At 43.4% G+C, this 21,950-nt stretch overlaps 1 protein-coding gene across 1 annotated transcript; it reads left to right on the forward strand.

Annotated features, from left to right (window-relative positions):
- Window positions 1-3,400: 3,400 nt before the first annotated feature.
- Window positions 3,401-19,718, forward strand: pdgfra (platelet-derived growth factor receptor, alpha polypeptide). The gene is made up of 29 exons (XM_053864258.1): window positions 3,401-3,552; window positions 4,936-5,008; window positions 5,417-5,701; window positions 5,789-6,049; window positions 6,565-6,704; window positions 7,460-7,622; window positions 7,921-8,113; window positions 8,183-8,298; window positions 8,390-8,686; window positions 8,786-9,055; window positions 9,590-9,720; window positions 9,794-9,962; window positions 10,204-10,393; window positions 10,506-10,621; window positions 11,228-11,354; window positions 11,424-11,620; window positions 12,064-12,158; window positions 12,256-12,388; window positions 12,580-12,684; window positions 12,879-12,989; window positions 13,554-13,707; window positions 14,307-14,467; window positions 14,827-14,936; window positions 15,944-16,066; window positions 16,142-16,253; window positions 16,334-16,433; window positions 16,497-16,602; window positions 17,549-17,781; window positions 18,497-19,718. Exons 1-29 carry the CDS (start codon window positions 3,511-3,513, stop codon window positions 18,642-18,644), a joined length of 4,461 nt encoding a protein of 1,486 aa, XP_053720233.1. The 5' UTR covers window positions 3,401-3,510; the 3' UTR covers window positions 18,645-19,718.
- Window positions 19,719-21,950: the final 2,232 nt, after the last annotated feature.

Here is a 21,950-nt window from a genome sequence, read left to right on the forward strand (position 1 = left end):
TTTTATCATACAAATAAAGAGACACTTTAACACTTCAAACTTCGGATAACTTTATAGGATTTTTTCAAGTTATATTTATTGGACAACTCAGCATATTTTAATAATGGAATGTGTGAATCTGTTTGTCTCGTCCGGATATGCAGTACTATTGCATGTTGAGCACAAAGAGTCTTCTACATTGGCAAGACTATATGAGATCATGCAGACATCAGAATAAACGATTTAATCACCACTCAGTGTGTAATTGTTAAGGGCGAATCCATTTAGTTTTCCTTTATTTCTCCGCCATCGATAGTCAACAGTGTATCCACCTGTCTTGCTATGGTCTCACGTGCATATTGAAAACTCATATGAAATGTATTTGTCTTCCTCCGGCAATTACCTGACGCACACATCCGTCGGGGTTACATTTAAACCACACCAGCATTTCTATTGAGATTGAATAATGCGCCCTGTATGAAGTGGAGCTGTATATTCCCCCCTTAAATGCGTCCACAAAAGGGTACCCGATAACGCCCCTACGTGGGGAGCAGCCAATAGTCCATTAATGGACCCGGCTGAAAGGGTTCGGCCTATCCAAAGCCAGTTTAATTGCGTTTTCGGTCCCACGTCGGTCGATTATGCAGCTTTTGCTGCGGCGCACCGAGCAGGGATATATAGAAGTGGCCAAAGGCTTTGACAGTTTAGATTGTCCTGCCTTGGGACCCGCATTTAGGCCGAGACCCCCGACGGCTGCGCGCTGACGGGGCTTTGAGGGACAGCACCGGGGTTCCGCCGGGCAACACACAACGATTTAGTCACTGTTTCATTAGGCCCTATTTGAACCTTTCAACTTGCGCTGAATTCAAGGGCCGTGCTCCAATGGAAGGACGCCGAGGGGGGATTAGTGAGGAGGGGGCACTGGAAATTAGCTGACGCCTAATTTAACTCGTGTCTGTCAGAGTTTGGGATACATTCCTAATTGAGGAGGGAAGCAGGTGAAGTTTTGGTCCCACGCGGACCCATTCAGAGCAGGAATAAATGGCCCCTTTTCACGTCCCGCTGCTGTCATATATCACGGCGAGGGCAGAGCCAGCTCATGAATTTAAGTTGGGATTAATCGAATTAGGCTTCTGTGCAGGTGTGAAAGACCAGCGGGGCAAAAAGTCCCGCGTTTCTAACTCGTGGCCATTTCACCCGCGGGGGCAATTGACCATCCAGGAGTCATTTGGAAAGCAGAGAATGAGTCTCCGCGGGCGTTTGAGAGAAAGGTCACAGTTTATACATGCAGATAGGCTGAATATCTACACCCGTCCCAAATATTTTATTTCATTTCATTTTATTTTATTTTATTTTATTTTATTTTATTTAGACAGAACTTGGGTAATAAATTATATCCATGTGACATTGGATTGACTGGACTTCTTTCAGTCAGTTATTAGACTTTCGTTTTGTAACTTTTAATCTCCCATTTTGACTAGACTGTGTTTAAATTGTCTCCTGTTTCTTCCCAGTGGTCACTCCTGTACCTGCAGCCCGGTGGTCAGGCCTCAGGCACCACTGAAACTCTAATTAGCCATGACAAAAGACAATAATTAACAAGCTTTTCTGTCGCCTGCAGCAGCTGTTTGGTTTGGAGAGACAAGTGCGACTGTGAGAAGTTCTTCGCTGGATGGTCAGAGCCCCCACTGGAGCTGCTACATGGCTCAAACTGGAAATGAGAGGGTGGTCAGGTACATGCAGATGTATTTCAATAAAGGTTTTGTCCATTCATAATTCCGATTTTTTTTTTAAATAAGACATTTTATTAAACACATTTCCAAAGGTGATATAGAGAGGGAATAAGAGTGATCACTTTATCAGCATCTACTTGATAATTAAAGTTGAACAGGTGACTAGATTGTCACATGCAAAAGAGATGTTTGTCTCCCTGTAACGGAGTGACCTCTGACCTTAGTGCTCCCCGCCTTTTTACAAATGAGACTGTGACACACACCCCGACTAGCCGGGACTAATCAGCAGATAATGAACGATTATTGTCAATTGGGAGGGGCAAGTGATGGTTCAGCACTCCGGACAGTTCCCCTAGGTCCCACCGACCCAAGAGTTGAATAAACTCAAGCACACACCCAAGAGTCAAGTCCAGCTGTAAGGATGTTGTCTAAGTCTGTTTTTTTAAATATGTACACAGAAAATTCTATGAGATGAGCGGGAGCATCTCCTGTTCCTTGTTATTCTGATCCCAATTGCAGCGTCTTTAAAGTCAAGAACCAATTCACTTCATACCATTGTTTTTGTTTTCGCTGGAGAGGTGTAAACGGGTTCATGTTTAACTGTAATTTTCATTTGTGTTTGTTGGCATTGTTTACTTAAGTGACATTCAAAGATATTGCTCTGTCATACTCCCCCTGGTGGACACTTAGCTAAGGTGCAGTTCGAGTCTTGGAGCGAAAACGAGAGAACACGTTGTACCAAATATTTTGGGAAAAGATGATACAAGTCCTCCCAACCTGTTTTATGCCGGTCCATCTGCGGTTGACTTTAATGAATTGCTCTCATCATCTCTTTGGTGGAAACCTTCATGTCAACTCTTTCGGTGACCACAATCACTCACAAGTGACAGCAACAACAACAGACAGACGTAAACGCGCTTTGTGAAGCTTTTGTTTGGAGAACAAGGACTCTGTTCTTTTAGACAACATGTGGAAGTGATTGCGCCAAGCGTCTGGAGCTGGGGAGGGGGGGGCTGAGCCTCGGCCCCGGGGTATGATCCCCCCAGTTCTGTGTCTCAGTCATTGGGGGACATTATTCTCCTGGTGGCCCTTAGGTGAGCCCCGGGCCAGGAGAGGTGAATAACAACGCTTGTGTTCTCGGAGACGGTAAACAGCTGACGCAGGTCCCGGTACCAGCGCGGGAGGAAAAAGAGCGCGTCTCAGATCTGGTTGAGAGGAGTGTGAGACGTGGCTCGCATTTAATGGTGTTGGAGCGCCCTCTACGAGAAAGAACGAGACTGAAAAAAATAACAGTTTTGGCCGGACGACGTGAAAACATACAGGAACCGCTGTTCGGTGTGAGCCCCGAATCGTGAAAATGTTTGGCATCACCCTGAAACAAAAGTGGAAAGTATGATGTGCAACTGAAACCGTCGCCTAATTATATATATATATTTATTTATTTATTTCATGAAAGCGTTTGACTTGTAATAACAGCACTGTACGTTTGTTACTCAGAAAATATGTTTTGCTTCATAAGAGAAGTTTTGGACTTGGGGAGTTGGGAGGGGGGTTGCCATTTCCTGAGAGTTATTTACTTTGAGCCAGATGATCAGTATTTTGGAGGAGGAGGAGTGAGTGAAGGAGAGAGGGAGGGTGTGGAGGGGGGACTGTAACTGAATCAGTTACAGGTCTGAATGCAGAGGAAGCGCAGTTGGTGGATGTGGACAGAGGGTCGCACATACTGCGCAGGGTCTCAGAGGATTATTCACGCTGCGAGCTGCTCCTTTTTTATCCTGGACAAACCAATTCACTGTGGATGTACTCGCGCCAAAGGAATATAAAGAGGGGATTACTGAAGGTAAATGGAAATTTTTTGCTGGAGTCAATTTGGACAGTTTGAGCTGAATGAAGCGCGTGCAGGGATGCTTTTATTAGAAGTCGGACCCCGAAAGTAGATCACAATAGAAAAGCGACGGTTTAATCAAGCACTTTCTGCCCCTCTCTCTCTCTCTTTGTGACGAGTTTGCATTAGTAGTTGGGAGATTTAGGACTTTTTGCACCTCCGTGGACCATATGGTCTCGCCCCTGGACGCCCTCAAACAAGTCCCTGTAAAAGTGCTCCGTGTTGGCCTCACAGCTGGAGGTGTCACCCCGAAGACTGAAAGCTCCAGGACCTGGAATGTAACGGGAAACACATTGGAAATTGCGAATCATTTGCCCCAATTCTTTCGGAATTTATATGGGGGAAAAAAAGAGCGCTGGAATGAAGGTCGAAATAAATAGTTGTAGGACCAGCATCAATCCGCAGGGAGAATCTTCTGAATGAGACTTTCTGAACGAAAAAGGGAGTCGCAAAAACTGTGGCACAACCTGGATTTCCAGTTTTTAGGGAACCCGCGGCAAGTTGCTCAAACGTCAGTTGCTCTAACGTTCCACCCGCCACCCAAAAAAAGTTGCGTTAGAGGGAACAATATTAGGTGCTCTGCGCGTTAAACCACCTGTGAGGCTATTTTCCTCAATTAACAATCTTCTCTTTGCTGAATAACGCGGGTTTGATTTTACCAGAAGCAATGTACAGTGGATTTAAGCAAACCGAGGTCGAGGTGAAGGCTTTTCTTTATGCAAAAGTCTCCTATATCCCCAAAACTTTACCATCGATGAAAGACCCTTCATCGACCTGATAGTCAAACAAACTGAATAGATTTGTTTTTTTACACTTCATTGACACTGATAAAACTTCTCGTTTTCCAATCGACAAACTTAGAAGATGTGCCACTTGGAATCGTTAGAAAAACCTGAGTGGCGTTCTCGCTGAAAAGCCGGACTGTGTCGCCCTCCACTGGCTGTTTATATTACTACACGCTCTCGTTCCCAGGGCACCAACTGAAATGATGGATCATTCATTCAGTCTCTGATAAAATACGACGAAGGAATATCCGTTCTCTGATGTACCTAGTTTGGACGCAGGGTCGTAAGAACATATTGCAAGGATTTATTGACCGAATTCTCTTTGCAGTTGTTTTTTTTTCGTTCTGAAACATGAGCTAGATACCAAAGGGTTTCAGTGAATAGATTCAAGTTTCCAACTATTGTTTGTGTAGCATTACATGTTGTCATAACGCAAGGCAAGGCCTCTGTATTCAGGTGTGGAAATTTAGTTGAAAAATAAGCCTGGATACTTGCAAACTTTGAAGTCCACTGATGTCCCTTTTAAGTGACTTTATCAATTCTGTGTTGTCAGGACGGGACATCCATTACCATGGATGGGATAAAACTTCTGGTGGTTCTCTGCGTTATCTCGGCGACAGTCTCTGGTGAGTGACGTGAAGGCTTGCTTCACTTTTGGTCTCTGCAGTCTGTAGTGCAAATAGAACAATGATCTCTCCACTTTTCTGAGTCTCTAACTTTGTCCTAAGGATGTGCACTTGTTTTAAAATAAACACAATCGGAGGCACATAAGAGCGAAACAGAGAAAGATTTAACATTCCAGAAAGCATCATTCTCTGTCAGAAATGGTTGTCTTGACTTGAGATAAAACTAATAAAATTTAAGGACAAACCTCAATTTTTGCACAAAAAAGGTGAAAAGCATACCTAACATAACTAGAAACTTGTAAGGAATCCTAAAAGTTGAGGCCAAGACTGCCCTCTTCGTGCCCTTAATCTAATCTGTTGGTACGCGTCCAGCAATTCTTAGCACTCTAACACCTCATTATCTTGCAGTTGGCTCCGGACTCCTTCCTCCGACCATCATTTCCAATGAGGACGAGTTTGTTCTAAAGCCCAACTCCATCTTCAACATAAGCTGCACAGGGAAAAGAAATGTAGTTTGGGCTGAGCCTCTGCCCAAAAATGTTTACGTCTACCCTGGATACTATACGGCGACGCTGTTCATCGACCATGCAACTGTGGAAAACACCGGCTACTACATGTGCGTGTATGAAAACCGAGAGCTGGAGGAGGGCATGTACGAGGACAACGAAGCAGGGATCTATATTTATGTACCAGGTGAGACTTTTCTGCTGCTCAATCTTCAAAACAAAGTAAACTATTCTATTCTTCTATAACTATAACTATTCTCACTGTGCGTTCCAGACCCTTTGTTTCCTTTCGTCCCGGAGTCTCCTGAAAACCTGGTGGTCCCAATGGACACAGCTGGCGTTCCTATCTCCTGCCGTGTTTCGGACCCCAACTCTCATGTCATACTGAGAAGTGTCCCCAGTGGAGAGGAGATGTCTGCTTACTATGATAACAAGATGGGCTTCTTTGGAAGTCTGACTCCCGGCCAGTACCAGTGTGAGACCACTGTGAGAGGACAGACGATCAGGAGCGACGTCTACACTGTGGAGGATCAGGGTGAGTACGGTCAGGATTATGGGATGTTTGGCAAATGGACGTGGGGAACCTTTTAAAGGATAGCAACAGAAGACCAGATTAGTGACAAATGGTCATGAAATACCTGTTTAGAATAGATCAATTTTTGAGTCAAAAATGAAAATGTGTGTTTGAATTGTAGAACTATTGACCAAAAATTAAGATTTATTTATGATGTTCAGATTGCTACTGGGCATAGTGATGCAACGATATCACAATAAGATTAGAAGATGGAGTCTGAGATGTGAATGAGACAGACAAAACAAATGGGGCACAGCTGGTAACACGGCTTTACAGTGTTTACCATGGGAGTGCTGCAGGGTGACCTCACTGCTCGAGAGCTATGACATCATGTTATTATCACCAAGAGGGGATGACTTAAGATGCCTGCTTTTGCTCAGTATTTGTGTGTGTATGTCATGAACAATTGGTGAGTCACCACATGGTCAACAAAAAATGTTCAACAGCAATAATGTCTTTTTTTGGGTCCTCCGTAGTCACCATTGAAATGGACGACATCGAAGTGGAGGTGAGAGCGAGTTCCGAAGCCGTTCCGGCGGGTCAGCCTTTCAACATCTCTTGTGTTGGCCCTGCCGGACCCGAATTCATCCACCAGTGGGTTCATCCAAAAACACAGGCAAGCTGCAAGCTATGACTTTCTTCTCTGTCATCCACAAGTATGCTGATCCCCTTTCCTGCCCGGCCGAACTGCGGGCTTTAAAATAGCCAGTAATGGTTTTGGGACCTGATTCCAAGAGGAACTAGGGCGGCCCTCTGTGGTGAAAGATGTGTGGTAGAAAAGACTTCATAACAGCTGACTTTGTTAAACATATGAGTGCTTAGACTGGAATATAGTTTAAAGATCCATGCCAACACACTGTTTTAGTGAGCCGAAGCGTATACTTTCCTGGTGTCTTTTAATACAGTCAAACATATATAACAAAAACGTACGTCGTTGCATGTCGCTGGGCACATGTTTTGGACTATTCTCTTCTACATGCCTGGAAAACAGGACAACATCGCTGGAAGTCACCAAGTTCAAAAGACAGGCAAGAGTGAAGTCAAATGACCCTGAAACACACAGATTTCTGCACATGACGGCGAGCTGATGGTTTCCTCCAAGCTTCTGGACCAGTGTTGTTTATGTTTGTGTGCGTTACTATGCCGATTGAGTGCTGTAATCTGAACACCATCCTGTTTATTTTTATGAATGAAACTCCCACAAGTCCATCTGCAGAGTCCAGACACAGGTTCAGTTTTAGTAGTATGTTAAAAAAAGATCTCTGTGATGTTGATTTATCTTCTGCTGCCACTCAAGTGTTTTAGCCATCAGGCTTTCCCCGACTTTTACGCTTCATTGCTCATGTCTGTGTTGCATCTCTGCTCTCCTAGGCTGAAAATGCCGTTCAGTTCAAACAGACTTCCTCTGACCGGGTCATCTACACTCTTAGTATTGAAGAAGCAAACGTTAAAGACACTGGCAGCTACGAGTGCTCCATCACCCATGTTCACAGCGGACAGGCTCGAGTCAGCAGCGTCGCGGTCACTGTCTTCGGTAAGCCCATTTGAAGTCACTGTTTTTTTATATTCAGGTGTATGTTTTCCAAAAGAGGACAGATGCTACTTTTTATAGATCTACCTTCATTTGTGTCGAACTTTCCATAATCTGACGGGAGAACTTCTGCTTTCAACATCAGCCACTGTGCAGTTAGGCGATGACTGCACCAGATGTGTGTCAGACTTCTACCCCGACTGTCCCTGTCATCTTGATCCCCAGCTCACCTTCTTTATTATTCCTGGCCCTCATTAGGAGTCTGTGCCTCATTTCAGACTTCTGTTTTCTTCCTTTTCAGAGGAGAATTCCTTCGTGACTCTGGATCACAGCGGCATTGGGTCGACGGTGTTCGTGAGCCTGTTGGAGGAGACAGAGTTTACCATCTTAATACATGCGTACCCGGCTCCCAAAATCTCTTGGCTGAAAGACGGAAAGTCCATAACAGAGAACTACTACGTGACCACGAGTTCGAGTCACCTCGACGGAAATCGGTGAGTGCAGATTTAATCGCTGCTGCTACGTATACATTTAATGCTTAATTCTTTTTTCCCTACTCACAGGTATCAAAGTATTATCATATTCCGGCAGCCGATGGAGAAAGACAATGGGAATTACACCATCTCTACTGTCAGTGGCTCTCACTCCGCTCACTTCTCCTTCATCCTGAATGTTAAAGGTACAGAAAAGAACTTCTCTTGATTCATTCATCTCTTCATTCTTTCATGCTTCCTTGTCTCTCATTAAACATCTCCCTCGGCTCTCCTCAGCCTCCAGCTCTTTCACATTCCCTCCCTCATCAGCGCCGGTGCTGCTGCCCAGCATGGAGGAGATGGTGGTCCAGCTCCATAATTCTTTCACCCTGACCTGTCGTGGTGAGGCTAAACTGATCTGGGACATTCCCCTAGAAGTGCCTGAGCAAACTCAGCAGGACAACAGTGGCTTGTTTGTCACCACCATCACGGTCCACAATGCTACTGCCATGCACACCGGTTACTACAGATGCCTCTACAGCAGGAACGATACAGAGGAGAGTGAAGACAGCAGCATCTACATCTATGTGCCAGGTGTGTTATCTATCCATTTAAAACCAAACATCAACTCTAGTATCCAGATTTTAGTTAACTTAGTTAACTTTAGTTAAAGTTAAGTGTTGCTCTATCCAGATCCAGACGTTCCTTTTGTGCCGTCGTTGACGTCGCCGTTTGCCAACCACGTGCTGTCTGACCATGAAGAGATGGAGATCCAGTGCCGTGTGACCGACCCTTCCGCTGTTGTCACGCTGGTGAACGTTGACACCCAGCAGCCCGTGTCGAGCATCTACGACAGCAAAAGAGGAGCTTTGGGGATTTTCACTGCCGGAACATACATGTGCAAGGCAGCCATCAACGGAGAGGAACATTACAGCGAAGAATACATCGTCCACGGATGGACAGGTGTGTGTCTGCTTCCCCGTAAATGAACGTCAGTCATTCATTTTCAAGGATAAGGAATGTAAACGCTAAAGTCAGGACACAGCAGAAGTGAAGATGATCAAGTTATAGAGAGTCATCGGCACAACAGTCGGTGACAGAGAATGCTTGGAAGTATTTTGCTGTCCTGATCAGTTCTGACTGAGGAATCACAAGAATTTCTAGGCAGCATGTGGACATGCCATTTCTTCATCCAGTCACGCTGGTCGCCTCTTCCCAGCTGGGCATGTCAGGAAGCCTGGGAAGGACGAGCACCAGCTGGCATCCATTTGGGAAGCTCAGACAACCTGAATATGATTTATTATCTGCACATAACTCAGCTGATTTGTGCTTCAATTGCCAATGAAAGACTTTCTGCCCCTACTCAAACATGGAACCAATTTCCTTCAGCGATTTTGTGACTCAGGTCGCAGGTCCGACTTTGTCTTAGAAGTGAAGAAATAGGAAGTGACCATGCCATTTGTCACCACATTTACTGAACAGAACTGTTCCCCTCAGGTTCAGCGGAATTAAAGGTGGAGCTGTCAGCCAAACGCACAGCTCTGCTGGTTGGTGACACTCTTACAGTGACCTGCGTGGCTCGAGGATCTGAGATTCTGGACGACCACTGGAAATACCCCGGCAAGCTGGTGGGAAAGAGTTCAAAAGAGAAGAGTTGGGAGAGCTCATCAAGTGTAAACATAAATTCTGATCTCGAAACAGGCAAATCGTGGTGTCAAGACAGTTCAGGAGAACAAGAGGAACCAGGAGATCGTCTACACACTGACAATCCCACAAGCCTCGTCCAAGGACAGTGGGATTTACTCCTGCTCCATCACCGATATCATCAGCAACGAGAGCCAGACCAAGCAGCTGGCCGTCAGAGTTTACGGTAATATGCCAATTTTATATTACTCACTCCTACCTGGCCCATGATGCACTGCAACAGTAGAAGCTGTTTTGGCATTTGAAATTGAATTATATTTTTCATGGTTTCCAAATATTCAATAAATGTAATTCCGATGGTTTTAGCTTTTTAGCTCTGGAATCTCACCAGTGTTTGCTTTACTGATGTCTTTCTAGCGGCTGAGCATCTGCTTCAGTGCTAAAGTTTGAATACTTTCCCCCAACAGAAAGTGAGTTTCTGTCAGTCAAGCCGGAGTTCAGTGACCGGGAATCAGCTGAGCTGGACGAGGTCCGGGAATTCAGAGCCCAGATCGACACCTTCCCTGATGTTCGCGTCACTTGGCTGAAAGACGGCTTTTCTCTCAATGATGTAACAGCTGAAATATCCACCAGCCTGCGGCAGGTCAGCGAGACGAGGTGAGAGTCCAGTAATCACCTTAAAGTGGTAACATGCCGAGCCCTTTGGCCTTTTATTAGCGTGATTGCAGTCTTCACTCCTTCAGTCCAACGGCGGTGTTGTCTTGTGCAGGTACCTCAGTGTTCTAACGCTGATCCGTGCCAAAGAGGAGGACAGAGGGAACTACACCATGAGAGCGGAGAATGGGAACCAAAGTCAGAGTGTCAGCTTCAGCCTTCAGGTTAAAGGTCAGAAATGTGAATTTATTTCATTTCATTTCTTTTTTTTTTTTTGGTTAATAAAACATTCAATGTCCTTGAATGTTTTCAATAATGAACTTCCATGTAAACATTGTCGGGACTGAACACTCGACTTTTGCCGGATACTTTATTTTGCCTCAGTCGTCCGCTTGGGTTGACACAATACTCACCAGTTGTATTTTTTTCCAAATGACCTAGACAACACTCTCAGCATAGGAACTTTATATTATACACGTAACATCCAACTTACGACCAGAATCGATTCCAACCAACCAGTCGTAAGTCAGATTGGGCGTAAGTCGAATGCCATTCAAAACATCCGACGCGAGGGTTATAGGTGCTACTGTAGTGGTAGATTGCTGCGTGAGAGTGAGATGCTGGGATACTGTGCTGCCGTAACTGTCGTACGCGTTGTCGGGCTGCTACGTGCTGCGTTGCCAGACATTGAATTAAAAAAAAAAAAAGGCATCTGCTGGCCGTGGTCGTAAGTATGGGTGAACGTAAGTCGAGCAGGTCGCAAGTCGGATGTTGCTTTTATATTATGACTGGCCAAGAAGTTGTATACACGTCTGAATTTTTGCCACTTCATTGCAGTCCCAGCTGTCATCGTTGACCTCATGGACATCCACCACGGCTCAGCCATGGGACAGTCGGTGATCTGCGTCACTGGTGGTCAGCCCACTCCTGACATTGAGTGGTTTGTGTGCAAGAACATTAAACAGTAAGTCAGTATACAATACTTGACCGTCTATCTTCACTAGTTGCTCACAATCACGCTGCTTTTGCACAGCTGTGCCAACGACTCGTCCTTCTGGGAGCCGCTGCCCGCCAACTCCACTGAGGTCTCCATGGACTCTCACCTGGATGAGTACAACAATCTAGAGAGCCAGGTGGTGTTTGGTCATCTGGAGAGCACGGTGGCCGTCCGCTGCCTGGCCAGGAATGAAATGGCTGCCGTCAGCAGAGAAATCAAACTGGTGTCCAACGGTGAGAACCAATACGTGTTGACAGTTGACAGCCCTTGATGTCTGTTTATCTTTCACGTTATTTCCTCCGGACCCTTTGAATTCTTACGCTGAGAGTGAGAGGCAGTTGGGGTAGATTGCAGTGGAGCTGGTGTGGAAGCAGTTGTTGGGTCATGAAGAAACAGCTGATGAGGCCCTTTAACATGGGAATGGGTTTGTCTGCAGGGATCCCACAACCAACTGGTCCTCTCATAACACCCGCCCCCACAGGCTGTTGCTATTCTCCCCCTCCCCCACTTCCTTGTTTCCCTCCAGCTTATCGTCAACAGTCATCTAGAGATAGGGATATTCAGAGGAGAAAGTTCCAATTTAAAGACTTTATTATTAGCGCTCTTATCAGTCTTGTGTGCATCCAAACACGTGTTCATGTCTGTGTGAGTGACGGCTGACTCTGCCCACGAACAGGCCGCCATCCCGAGCTGACCGCTGCTGCTGTTGTGCTGGTCATCCTCGTCTTCATCATCATCTTACTCATTGTCTTGGTTGTTGTCTGGAAACAGGTATTGCTGCTCCCATGTGGCGTTGCTTCTCTCATCCACCCATCTGCACCTCAACCTCAGCTCTGTATGATGACTAACAAGGAGCTATGTGTTTCAGAAACCTCGATACGAGATCCGCTGGAGGGTGATTGAGTCTGTGAGTCCAGATGGGCACGAGTACATCTACGTGGACCCAATGCAGCTTCCCTATGACTCCAGATGGGAGTTCCCTCGGGACAGACTTGTGCTTGGTGAGCTGAAAACCCTTTCTGGTCTCAGCAGGGAAAAATGTAGCCTTTGAAGATATGAAAAGATAAGTGTGCCGGTTGGCTCATTGCTCACGGAATTTGGTCACATACTGCAGCCTCACACAGATGAGGAATCCAGATTGTATGAAAGTGCAAATAGGTCAATTTGTCCTAAAGCCTTTCATGTTCCTCAGGTCGCATTCTTGGTTCTGGAGCGTTTGGAAAGGTCGTGGAGGGAACCGCTTACGGACTGAGTCGCTCCCAACCTGTGATGAAGGTGGCGGTGAAAATGTTAAAACGTGAGTTGAGCCCACGGCAGAACAGCTGAGGCTTAAGCTGACTGAATGTGACCACACAGACTTTGATGATTTTCTTTACATTTAAATGCACATGCTTCTTTCTCTTGCTCAGCTACACAGTAGCAATGACAACTATCAATGAGACCTTTACACATTTATTGATGATGTCATCTCTTCTATTTTTCCACTTTTAGCAACAGCCCGCTCCAGTGAGAAGCAGGCCCTCATGTCTGAGTTGAAGATCATGACTCATCTAGGACCTCATCTGAACATTGTGAACCTCCTGGGAGCCTGCACCAAGTCAGGTGCGAGTCACACTTTCTAAATGACGTCTTAGTATCTCATATGCTGGAATGAGTAACCAATGCAGAGATATCCACATTACAGGCAGTGACTTAAGTTTCTGCCAGTAAACCTATAGAAACTTGCACAAAAAAACAAGCCATTTATAGACAGTATCTTGAAGTGGTTAAGCCAAGTGAAATTTCCCAGTGATATGATATTAAAGACTTAAAAGTTGAGAGACTCTGTCAAAGGTCTGTTGGGTGAGGAATTTCATAAAACAGCTATGAAATATTTCATGCATCAAATACGTCAAGTAGCTGTTTGGAATTTCCATGAGACGTTGATCATGCTATGCTGAAGAGCTGCTGCTGCCACAAAGGTCACGTCTCATATATGACCTCCAGAGATTGTCCTGTTGCAGATCTCTCCTGCCTAAAAATGGACATACACTGAGGCTGGGTGTGGTATTTTAATGGGTTTCTATGGCAAACCTGACTCTCTGCATCTGGAGTGCTCTCAGCCACTTTTACGATGCCCTGATAAGATTAGCCTGCAGACTGACGCTGCTGTGTTTTCGTTCCCAGGCCCAATCTATATCATCACAGAGTACTGCTTCTACGGGGACCTGGTCAACTACCTGCACAAGAACCGAGAGAATTTCCTCAGCCTGAGTCCAGAGAAGCATAAGAAAGACTTGGATATCTTCGGCATCAACCCTGCAGACGAGAGCAGCCGGAGGTTTGTCACACCCTCCTTCAACGTTAACATAAAGCTTTGTTTCTGTTCCCTAAAATCTGAACTGCACACTTGCTGTTTGCCGTAAACACCTCAACTTTAACTCGATCAGCATTTGCCGCGGTCGCGGCAACTGTCTGGCGTCTTCACCAAATCAAATGGTCGTCTTAAGCGGCCTCAGCTTTCAAGTTAATTTCATTAAACCCGCAGTAGCTAACTGTGCATGCTGAAACTGGAGCTCTTGCTTTTTCTGTCTGCGGGTCTTCTGCTCTGATGGATGACTCACAGTGACCACACCTAGAAATGACCGAAACATGATTTAATCCAGGCTCCCGCTTGAACCTCAACCACGTCTTCCTCTAACCCCAACCAGACCCAATGACAGGGTTCAGTCAAGGACACGTGTGGGTTAATGTAATCGCATTGTCAAATAGAAATTAGGTTATTAAAGCTTGGAGCAACAACCTTGTGTTGTTTGTGACGGTGATGCAAACGTTCACCATCGTGGTTTGGAATCATCGCGACACATCAGGGTTCTAGAATCCAATGGTACAGAAGGTCTGATGTCAAGCTTCACTCCTATTCTTGCATCCCTGGTGCAGCTACGTGATCCTGTCGTTCGAGGGCAAAGGAGACTACATGGACATGAAGCAGGTGGACAACACTCAGTACGTCCCCATGCTGGAGATGAGCAACGCCTCCAAGTACTCAGACATTCAGAGCTCCAACTACGACCACCCTCCCTCTAAGAAGGACTCGAGTGGTAAGTCCAATTCCTACATTAGTTTGTATTGAATGTGACAGACAGTGATGATATGAGGGTGTGAATCACGGCAGCTGTCGACTAGAAAAGACACCAAACCTTCTTCTCTCTCCTCGCGTTCACCTCTCTCCTCTGGCTTACTGGCTTATATTAGCGTGGCTTCAGTGCTTGGCTGAGTCGGTTTAGGCTACAGCCCAGTCAGAGTTTAGGGCCGGTGCAGCCCTGTAATTACCCAGAGGAGGTAATTGCAGCACACACATAATAATGTCCAGTTTCTCTCTGCCATTAGTTAACTGCAGGAGCCTCATTTTCCATACGTGCTGAACTCACGCTGATTTCCTGTGTGTGTCTGAATCCAGAGCTGGACAGTCTGCTGTCCGACGACATGAACGCCGGCCTCAGCACCACCGACCTGCTCAGCTTCACCTACCAGGTGGCCAGAGGCATGGAGTTCCTGGCTTCCAAAAACGTAAGTGAGACAGGTCAGACGAGACAGGTTTTGGTTGGGATCGGTGCATTCTTCGTCTGCGGGGTTGACAGACACTGAGCCAGGAACCGAGGAGGAAACCAGTGGTGGGTTGATAAGCAGTCTCATGCAGGCGGAACCCACTGGGGCAAGCGCACGGCGGCTGAATATAGCAGCGTAGAATTACCAAACTTAATGCAGCCAGAGGCGATTCATTTTGCTTCATGGTTATTTTCCCTAAAATATCCAGTGGTCAAAACCATCCCTGCAACTACCATGTTTATACAGGGCCCGTGCTTGGAAAGGCATCAAAGTTACAACTTTTATTTTCCTTCCACTGCAGCTTCCAAGAGCCTTTGGAGGACTCAGTTGGGCTTCCTCCTATATATATTTGAGAGAAACAATGACAGAAACAATAGTTATTTAAGAGTGACAGGTGAAACACTCAAACTACTTAATTCAAAAAAGCTCACAAATTTTTTTCTTACTATTATTGTAAATAAATTACTCAACCTTTCTCTTTTTCCACACATTGATGATTTAGAGCAGGAGTAGTCTCCTCATTGAAGCTGGTCAGACGACTTTTGAAGCACATTGAACTGAGCCACATTTGGGCTGGGCACTGCAGTGATGGCAGTTATGAGAGCGCAAAACCCCCGTTCGCTTCTGGAATTATGATTAAGATTAAGATTAAGAGGAGTTATACTGATTTAAAATACATGATCAATGTCAATGAGAGGTTCTGGAGCAAGTCTTCAGAGGCAGGGAAAGATGAATAAATAAACAGCTACAGGAAAAAAAAGTAAAATCATGAATTCAGTTTACTTGTCATGACATGTAAAGTTGTGATTTGGCCTGTCATTCACATCCACACAATATTGCCATCAAAAGTGGCATCTCGTGATTGTCTAAAATTCAGAAAAACAAAATCAAACTTCATCTGAATGAAAGATAAAAGACTTTGTTTGATAAGAGAAATTGAATGAGCCTGACTTGTTTGACTTGTGCAGTGCGTCCATCGAGACCTGGCGGCCAGAAACGTCCTGCTCTCTCAGGGCAAGATTGTGAAGATCTGCGACTTCGGACTAGCCAGGGACATCATGCACGACAACAACTACGTGTCCAAAGGAAGTGTAAGTGTTCATGAAAGTTCATGAGCTGACGCGCTCATTGGAAGACCCCACTGAACTTAGACTTTCTTCACGCAGACCTTCCTGCCTGTCAAATGGATGGCGCCTGAAAGCATTTTCGATAATCTCTACACGACGCTCAGCGATGTTTGGTCGTACGGTATTCTGCTGTGGGAGATCTTCTCATTAGGTAGCCGCCACGCTCCTGTGTCAGAAGATTTAAACACATTTAATGATGTGGTTGAAAATGAAATGGTGCCGTGGTTGCAGGAGGAACTCCGTACCCCGGGATGGTTGTGGACTCCAGCTTCTACAATAAGATCAAAAGTGGCTACAGGATGTCCAAACCAGAGCATGCTCCCCACGATATGTAAGTTTGTCACCATTTTATTCACTATTCACATTTCACTTCTAACTTTATTTCATTTCTTAGGTATGAGCTGATGATGAAATGCTGGAACAGCGAGCCTGAGAAACGACCTTCTTTCTTGGGTCTGAGCGAAACAGTTTCTTCCCTGCTGCCCTCCAGCTACAAGCGGGTGAGTCTCCTGTCACGCTGCCTTCCAATTTAACATCCTTTTTTCTTGACCCTGCCTCTGAACCTACACATTCTGGTCTTGCTGAAATCTTCAAGTTTCGGAAAATCACCATCTGTTTTCTCATTTTCTCTGTAGTGTATTTGAAAGGTTTTTTTTTTTTTGTGGGTTCAGAGTTCGCTGTCTTGTTTTTGAGCACATAATTCAAGTCTTTAACCAGCACCTGGATATGTGGGGCTTTGCCCTTGCCTGCAATGACACAGTCACCAGTTCTCGCCTCCAGAACTGTTGGAACTTGAATGATGATGTTAAAGTCTAGACTGCTAAAATAAAATAAAATAAAATAAAATGCTGATCATAAATTCAACACTCTGACGGCTGGGGGGTAGAAGCTTTTCCTGTGACGGGTGGTTCTGGTCTGGATCGACCGTAGCCTCCTGTCAGAGGGAAGAGGGAAAAAAATCTATTTACAAAAATGAATACTAAAAACAAAAAGTGAAATGTAAGAAAATATCATTCAAAAATAGGATTTTTTTTCACAATCAATAATAGTTAATAATAGTTAGCGCCATACCAACATGCTTCTTTAAAGTCAGGTGTCAAAAGACAAACTGGTTAAAATGGTTAAAAATTTGCTCCTGTCACTGTACAATGTTCAATAAATAGAACATTGTTTGGTTCACAACTGCACTTGAAATTCTTCGCCCCTTGCATGATGGAGTTTGACACCCAGGTTTTAGCAGAGCACTGACATCAATCACAATCGGATTGTTGATGTCAAATAAATGAAGTAGCATGGGCTACATTTCAAAAACTGAGGCCTGTTTAGCTTCATCTCAAAACAGACGGTGGAGTTACAGTAATTTTATTTCAGCACCCATTAGGTGTCTGGTGTGGATTGAGTGTTCTTTGTATGTTGAGCTAAAAGCTCCCTTCGTTTCTTCTACAGCATTACGAGAAAGTAAACCACGAGTTCCTGAAAAGCGACCACCCGGCCGTGACCAGAGTCTGCATGGAGAACGACGACTACATCGACATCCCGTACAAGAACCAGAGCAAGCTGAAGGACAGAGAGAGCGGCTTTGATGAACAGAGACTCAGCTCCGACAGTGGATACATTATCCCACTTCCCGATCTCGACCCGATATCTGACGAGGAATACGGCAAGAGGAACCGACACAGGTAACTGACAATATGACTTCAGGTTTGGTTACATCGACCGCAGGGGAAACACGAATTATTCATTAATGATAATAAATAGGATGAAGAAATGCTATAAGCCACATACTCCACATAAGCAGGAAAAGTGCAAACAAATTGGCAAATATGTATAAAAATTATTTTTCTTTTAATGCAACAATACTAAAAGCAAAAAGTTGAAATGTAAGAAAATATTATTCAAAAATAGGATTTTTTTTCATGATCATTTTTATACACATTAAGTAAGAACATCATTCAACATTCATAAATGGCAAAGCAAAAAAAATCACACTATTGCCCCCCATTTTATCGATTTAATAAGATGCCTAAAGCATTAGCTTTGATATCTATAATAGTCTAAATGAAATGAGCCTAGTGGAGCAGCAGGAGGCAGTAGTTTTTAAGCTCATACTACAGCAGGGGTGGGCAATTAGGTGTCCTATGGGGTCACATTATGTTCTGTGACTAACTGTGGGTCAAATGAGCCACAACACAGACGGGCAGAAAAAGAATATGAACGTAATGGCACCATGACATTATATTATTAATCATTATTTCATTGTATATACATTTTTTGGAAATAATCTCCATTGAAAATGCTGCAATGACACGCATTCCAAATCCATGTCAAACCCAAAACGGTTGTTTTTATTAGGTCAGAGCTGATCTTAACTTTGACCCTTCTTGTCCACTGCAGCTCTCAGACATCTGAGGAAAGTGCCATCGACACTGGCTCCAGCAGCTCCACCTACAACAAGCGAGAGGGCGAGACTCTTGAGGACATCACGCTGCTGGACGAGATGTGTTTGGACTGTAGTGACCTGGTGGAGGACAGTTTCCTGTGACCAACGCCAGAGGAGACTGAGGGGCGGGAAGCTGGACACAAGACCAAAACTGAACTGAAACCGTCCTCTCTGGCCCCGACAGTGCTGCTCCAACACGAAACCCAAACCACTCTAAGTGACTCGTTCCAGTTCCCCGCTGGACTTCGCCCCTCGCTGGGCTGCAGGAGTGAGTGAGACAATCTTAGAGCAACCCATCCCGACAACTCTTTGTGGCATTGTTTTCTAAAGAAATATAAACAAGAAGAGTGATTCTTGGTCAGCAGCTTTACACCAGATGGTATTATTCAATCATATTTAACCACTACAGATGCACTATTTAAACAAAAACGAGTCCAAAAATAAACTTTCTCAAGAGAGAAGCACCTGATGCTGGTACAATCAGTAGCAAAACTTAAAAAGCACAAGATCAGAACTTTTTTGTTTATAAATGCGTATGAAAAGTTATTTTTTTACGACACCTAAACCAGTGTTATTTGTGAATCCATATAGCTATTACATCTGTTTACAAGAGTAGAGCTTTCTTTTGTTCCACGTGTCTATCTCTTTTGTGTCACAGTCCAGAATGAGCCTCAAATGTCGTGTATGCGTTGAGAAAAGTGTGATTGTATTGTAAATAGAGCCAGAGTTGTTTTATAAGAGAGAAGATGGAATAATGTTCATTGTGTATTATATCAGCACGTACTAAGCTTCAACGAGACACAGCGGCAGCATACTGTTATCAATTGTGTATCTACGGAAACGACTCCCCGTCTTGATGGGATCTGCATTATTGGGGTGGATATAACCAAGTTCATGTTAGTAGCCCTTCTCCAGCTATACCACTGCCTCCGACTCTTCCAGTCAACTGTGATGTACTCCACAATCGGTCGTTGCACTTTCTTTTCTACCCATTTATGATGCTGCCAAAAACCTTTCCATCCCATCGGAGCTCACTGAGTCCTGCTTCATGGACTCCACCAGAGTGTGTGCGGCTGGACCTGTCTGTGCATCGGTACATGATGGATCGCTTCAGTGTCATTATTTTGTATTTGCTATGTACATTCAGATGATTTATATTTCAATAAATGATTTACGCAAAAAAAACGTCCTTATATCTGGAACAAATTATGCTCACTTTATCATTGATGTATTTTAATTCAGACCCGTTATTTACTCATTTATTCGTTTTGCAAAGCAGAGAGACAACTATCACACTATTACTGTACTATTACTTTATTTGAAGTAATCTAACATTACTTAATTTATTTTGGCAAAAGGTGGTATACATAAATATGAAATACATTACAGAAAATGTATTATTTGGTTCATTCATGGTATATTTTTACTCAATATTCACACAAATGAATAAATAAAAATATATTATTGATCAATAATATATATATATATATATATATATATAAATAAATATATATATATATATATATATATATATATATATATATATATATATATATATATATATATATATATATATATATATATATATATATATATATATATATATGTATATATATATATATATATATATATATATATATATATATATATATATATATATATATATATATATATATATATATATATATATATATATATATATATATATATACCAACTGCAGCATATATATATATATATATATGCTGCAGTTGGTCAGGTCGAGGTTCAGCAACATCATGTGTCCAAAGAATGTCAGCTGACTACCTGAATATACTGAATGACCAGGTTATTCCATCAATGGATTTTTTTCTTCCCTGATGGCACTGGGGCAAATTCCAAGATGACAAGGCCAGGACTCAAGACTGGTTCAGGGAGCATGAGACATCATTTTCACACATGGATTGGCCACTACAGAGTCCAGACCTTAAACCCATCGAGAATCTTTGGGATGTGCTGAAGAAGGCTTTGCACAGCGGTCAGACTCTACCATCATCTATGCAAGATCTTGGAGAAAAATGAATGCAACACTGGATGGAAATAAATCTTGTGACATTGCAGAAGCTTATCGAAACAATGCCACAGCGAATGCGTGCTGTAATCAAAGCTAAAGGCGGTCCAGTGTATACGCACCATATATATATATATATATATATATATATATATATATATATATATAGCGAGAGAGAGAGAGAGAAAGAGGCTTAAAACATCACAGATACATGTCCTATATATATATATATATATATATATATATATATATATATATATATGGAGAGAGAGAGAGAGAGAGAGAGGGAGAGAGAGGGTGGGAGACTGTAACTATGAAAACTGAAACTGAAAACTGTATTTATATAGTTGACTATTGTCAATTCAGATGAAACTAATTCCGTTCTGTTTATTTATTTTATTTATTTATCTTTCTCCGTGATAGTTCATGTGTTTTATACGTCATATTTGCACAACTCGAAATGTCGGATTTACTGCAATGGATTTGCCGTACGTGCATGCAGTAAAATTTACAACCACTAGAGGGAAGTATATTCAAGCTCTTGTCGCTCTTCAGCGTGACCTTTTACTTCTTATTATTATAATGATTCCAATATTTTTTTCTATACCTGGTATGAAAACATGTTTTTAATTTGATCAAAATAGTATGTCATCATTTGAAGAGCAGCCATCAGAAACACTGCAAGATCATTAACACTTGGCATCCTCAATGCAAAGCAAAGACATATGCATATGAAAGTCAATATTTATCTCTGAATGTTATCACCCCATCTGAAGCATCTGTGTTGAAATTCAATCGAATTTTGGATAAGTTATTCTTATTGTATTACTGTCCTGTTTTTCAGGTTTTTTCTCTCTCATCTGTTTGCTCAAACTGTTGCACCCTCAGGGCAGGCGGGTACAAGTATGGAGGAGGGCCAAAATCAGCTTGGAGCCAGAGATGCAGTTTTAGCAGAAATTTTAACTGAACTTCCAGTGAGTTTTATGTTACTAAGACATTATCATCTGCTCTGGAATGCAGCGCATCAATTAATATAAGTATGACTCGGGGCAGTTTTTCCTCTGTTTAGTCAGTTCACATGAGCCGGTGAAGCATGTGTGTTTTCCCACACCCCGATAGAGTTCATTCAGTTTCCCTCAAATTGTCTGCTAGTGTGCGTCGTGGTGCTCTCTGCGATGAACAGTGACCACAGTATGTGAATAACCAGACCAGCAAAGAAATGTCTGATGAATATAAATATGCTTTAAAGTTTAATGAAAATGTACATTTTCTTTTTTTTATGAAAACATATATGATGATGAACATGTAACTGAATGGTGAATAAGTCAAGGAAACACATTAAAACAGAGGCAGGAGATCC

This window comes from Synchiropus splendidus, chromosome 1 (genome assembly GCF_027744825.2).
Source record: "Synchiropus splendidus isolate RoL2022-P1 chromosome 1, RoL_Sspl_1.0, whole genome shotgun sequence".
NCBI lineage: Eukaryota > Metazoa > Chordata > Actinopteri > Syngnathiformes > Callionymidae > Synchiropus > Synchiropus splendidus.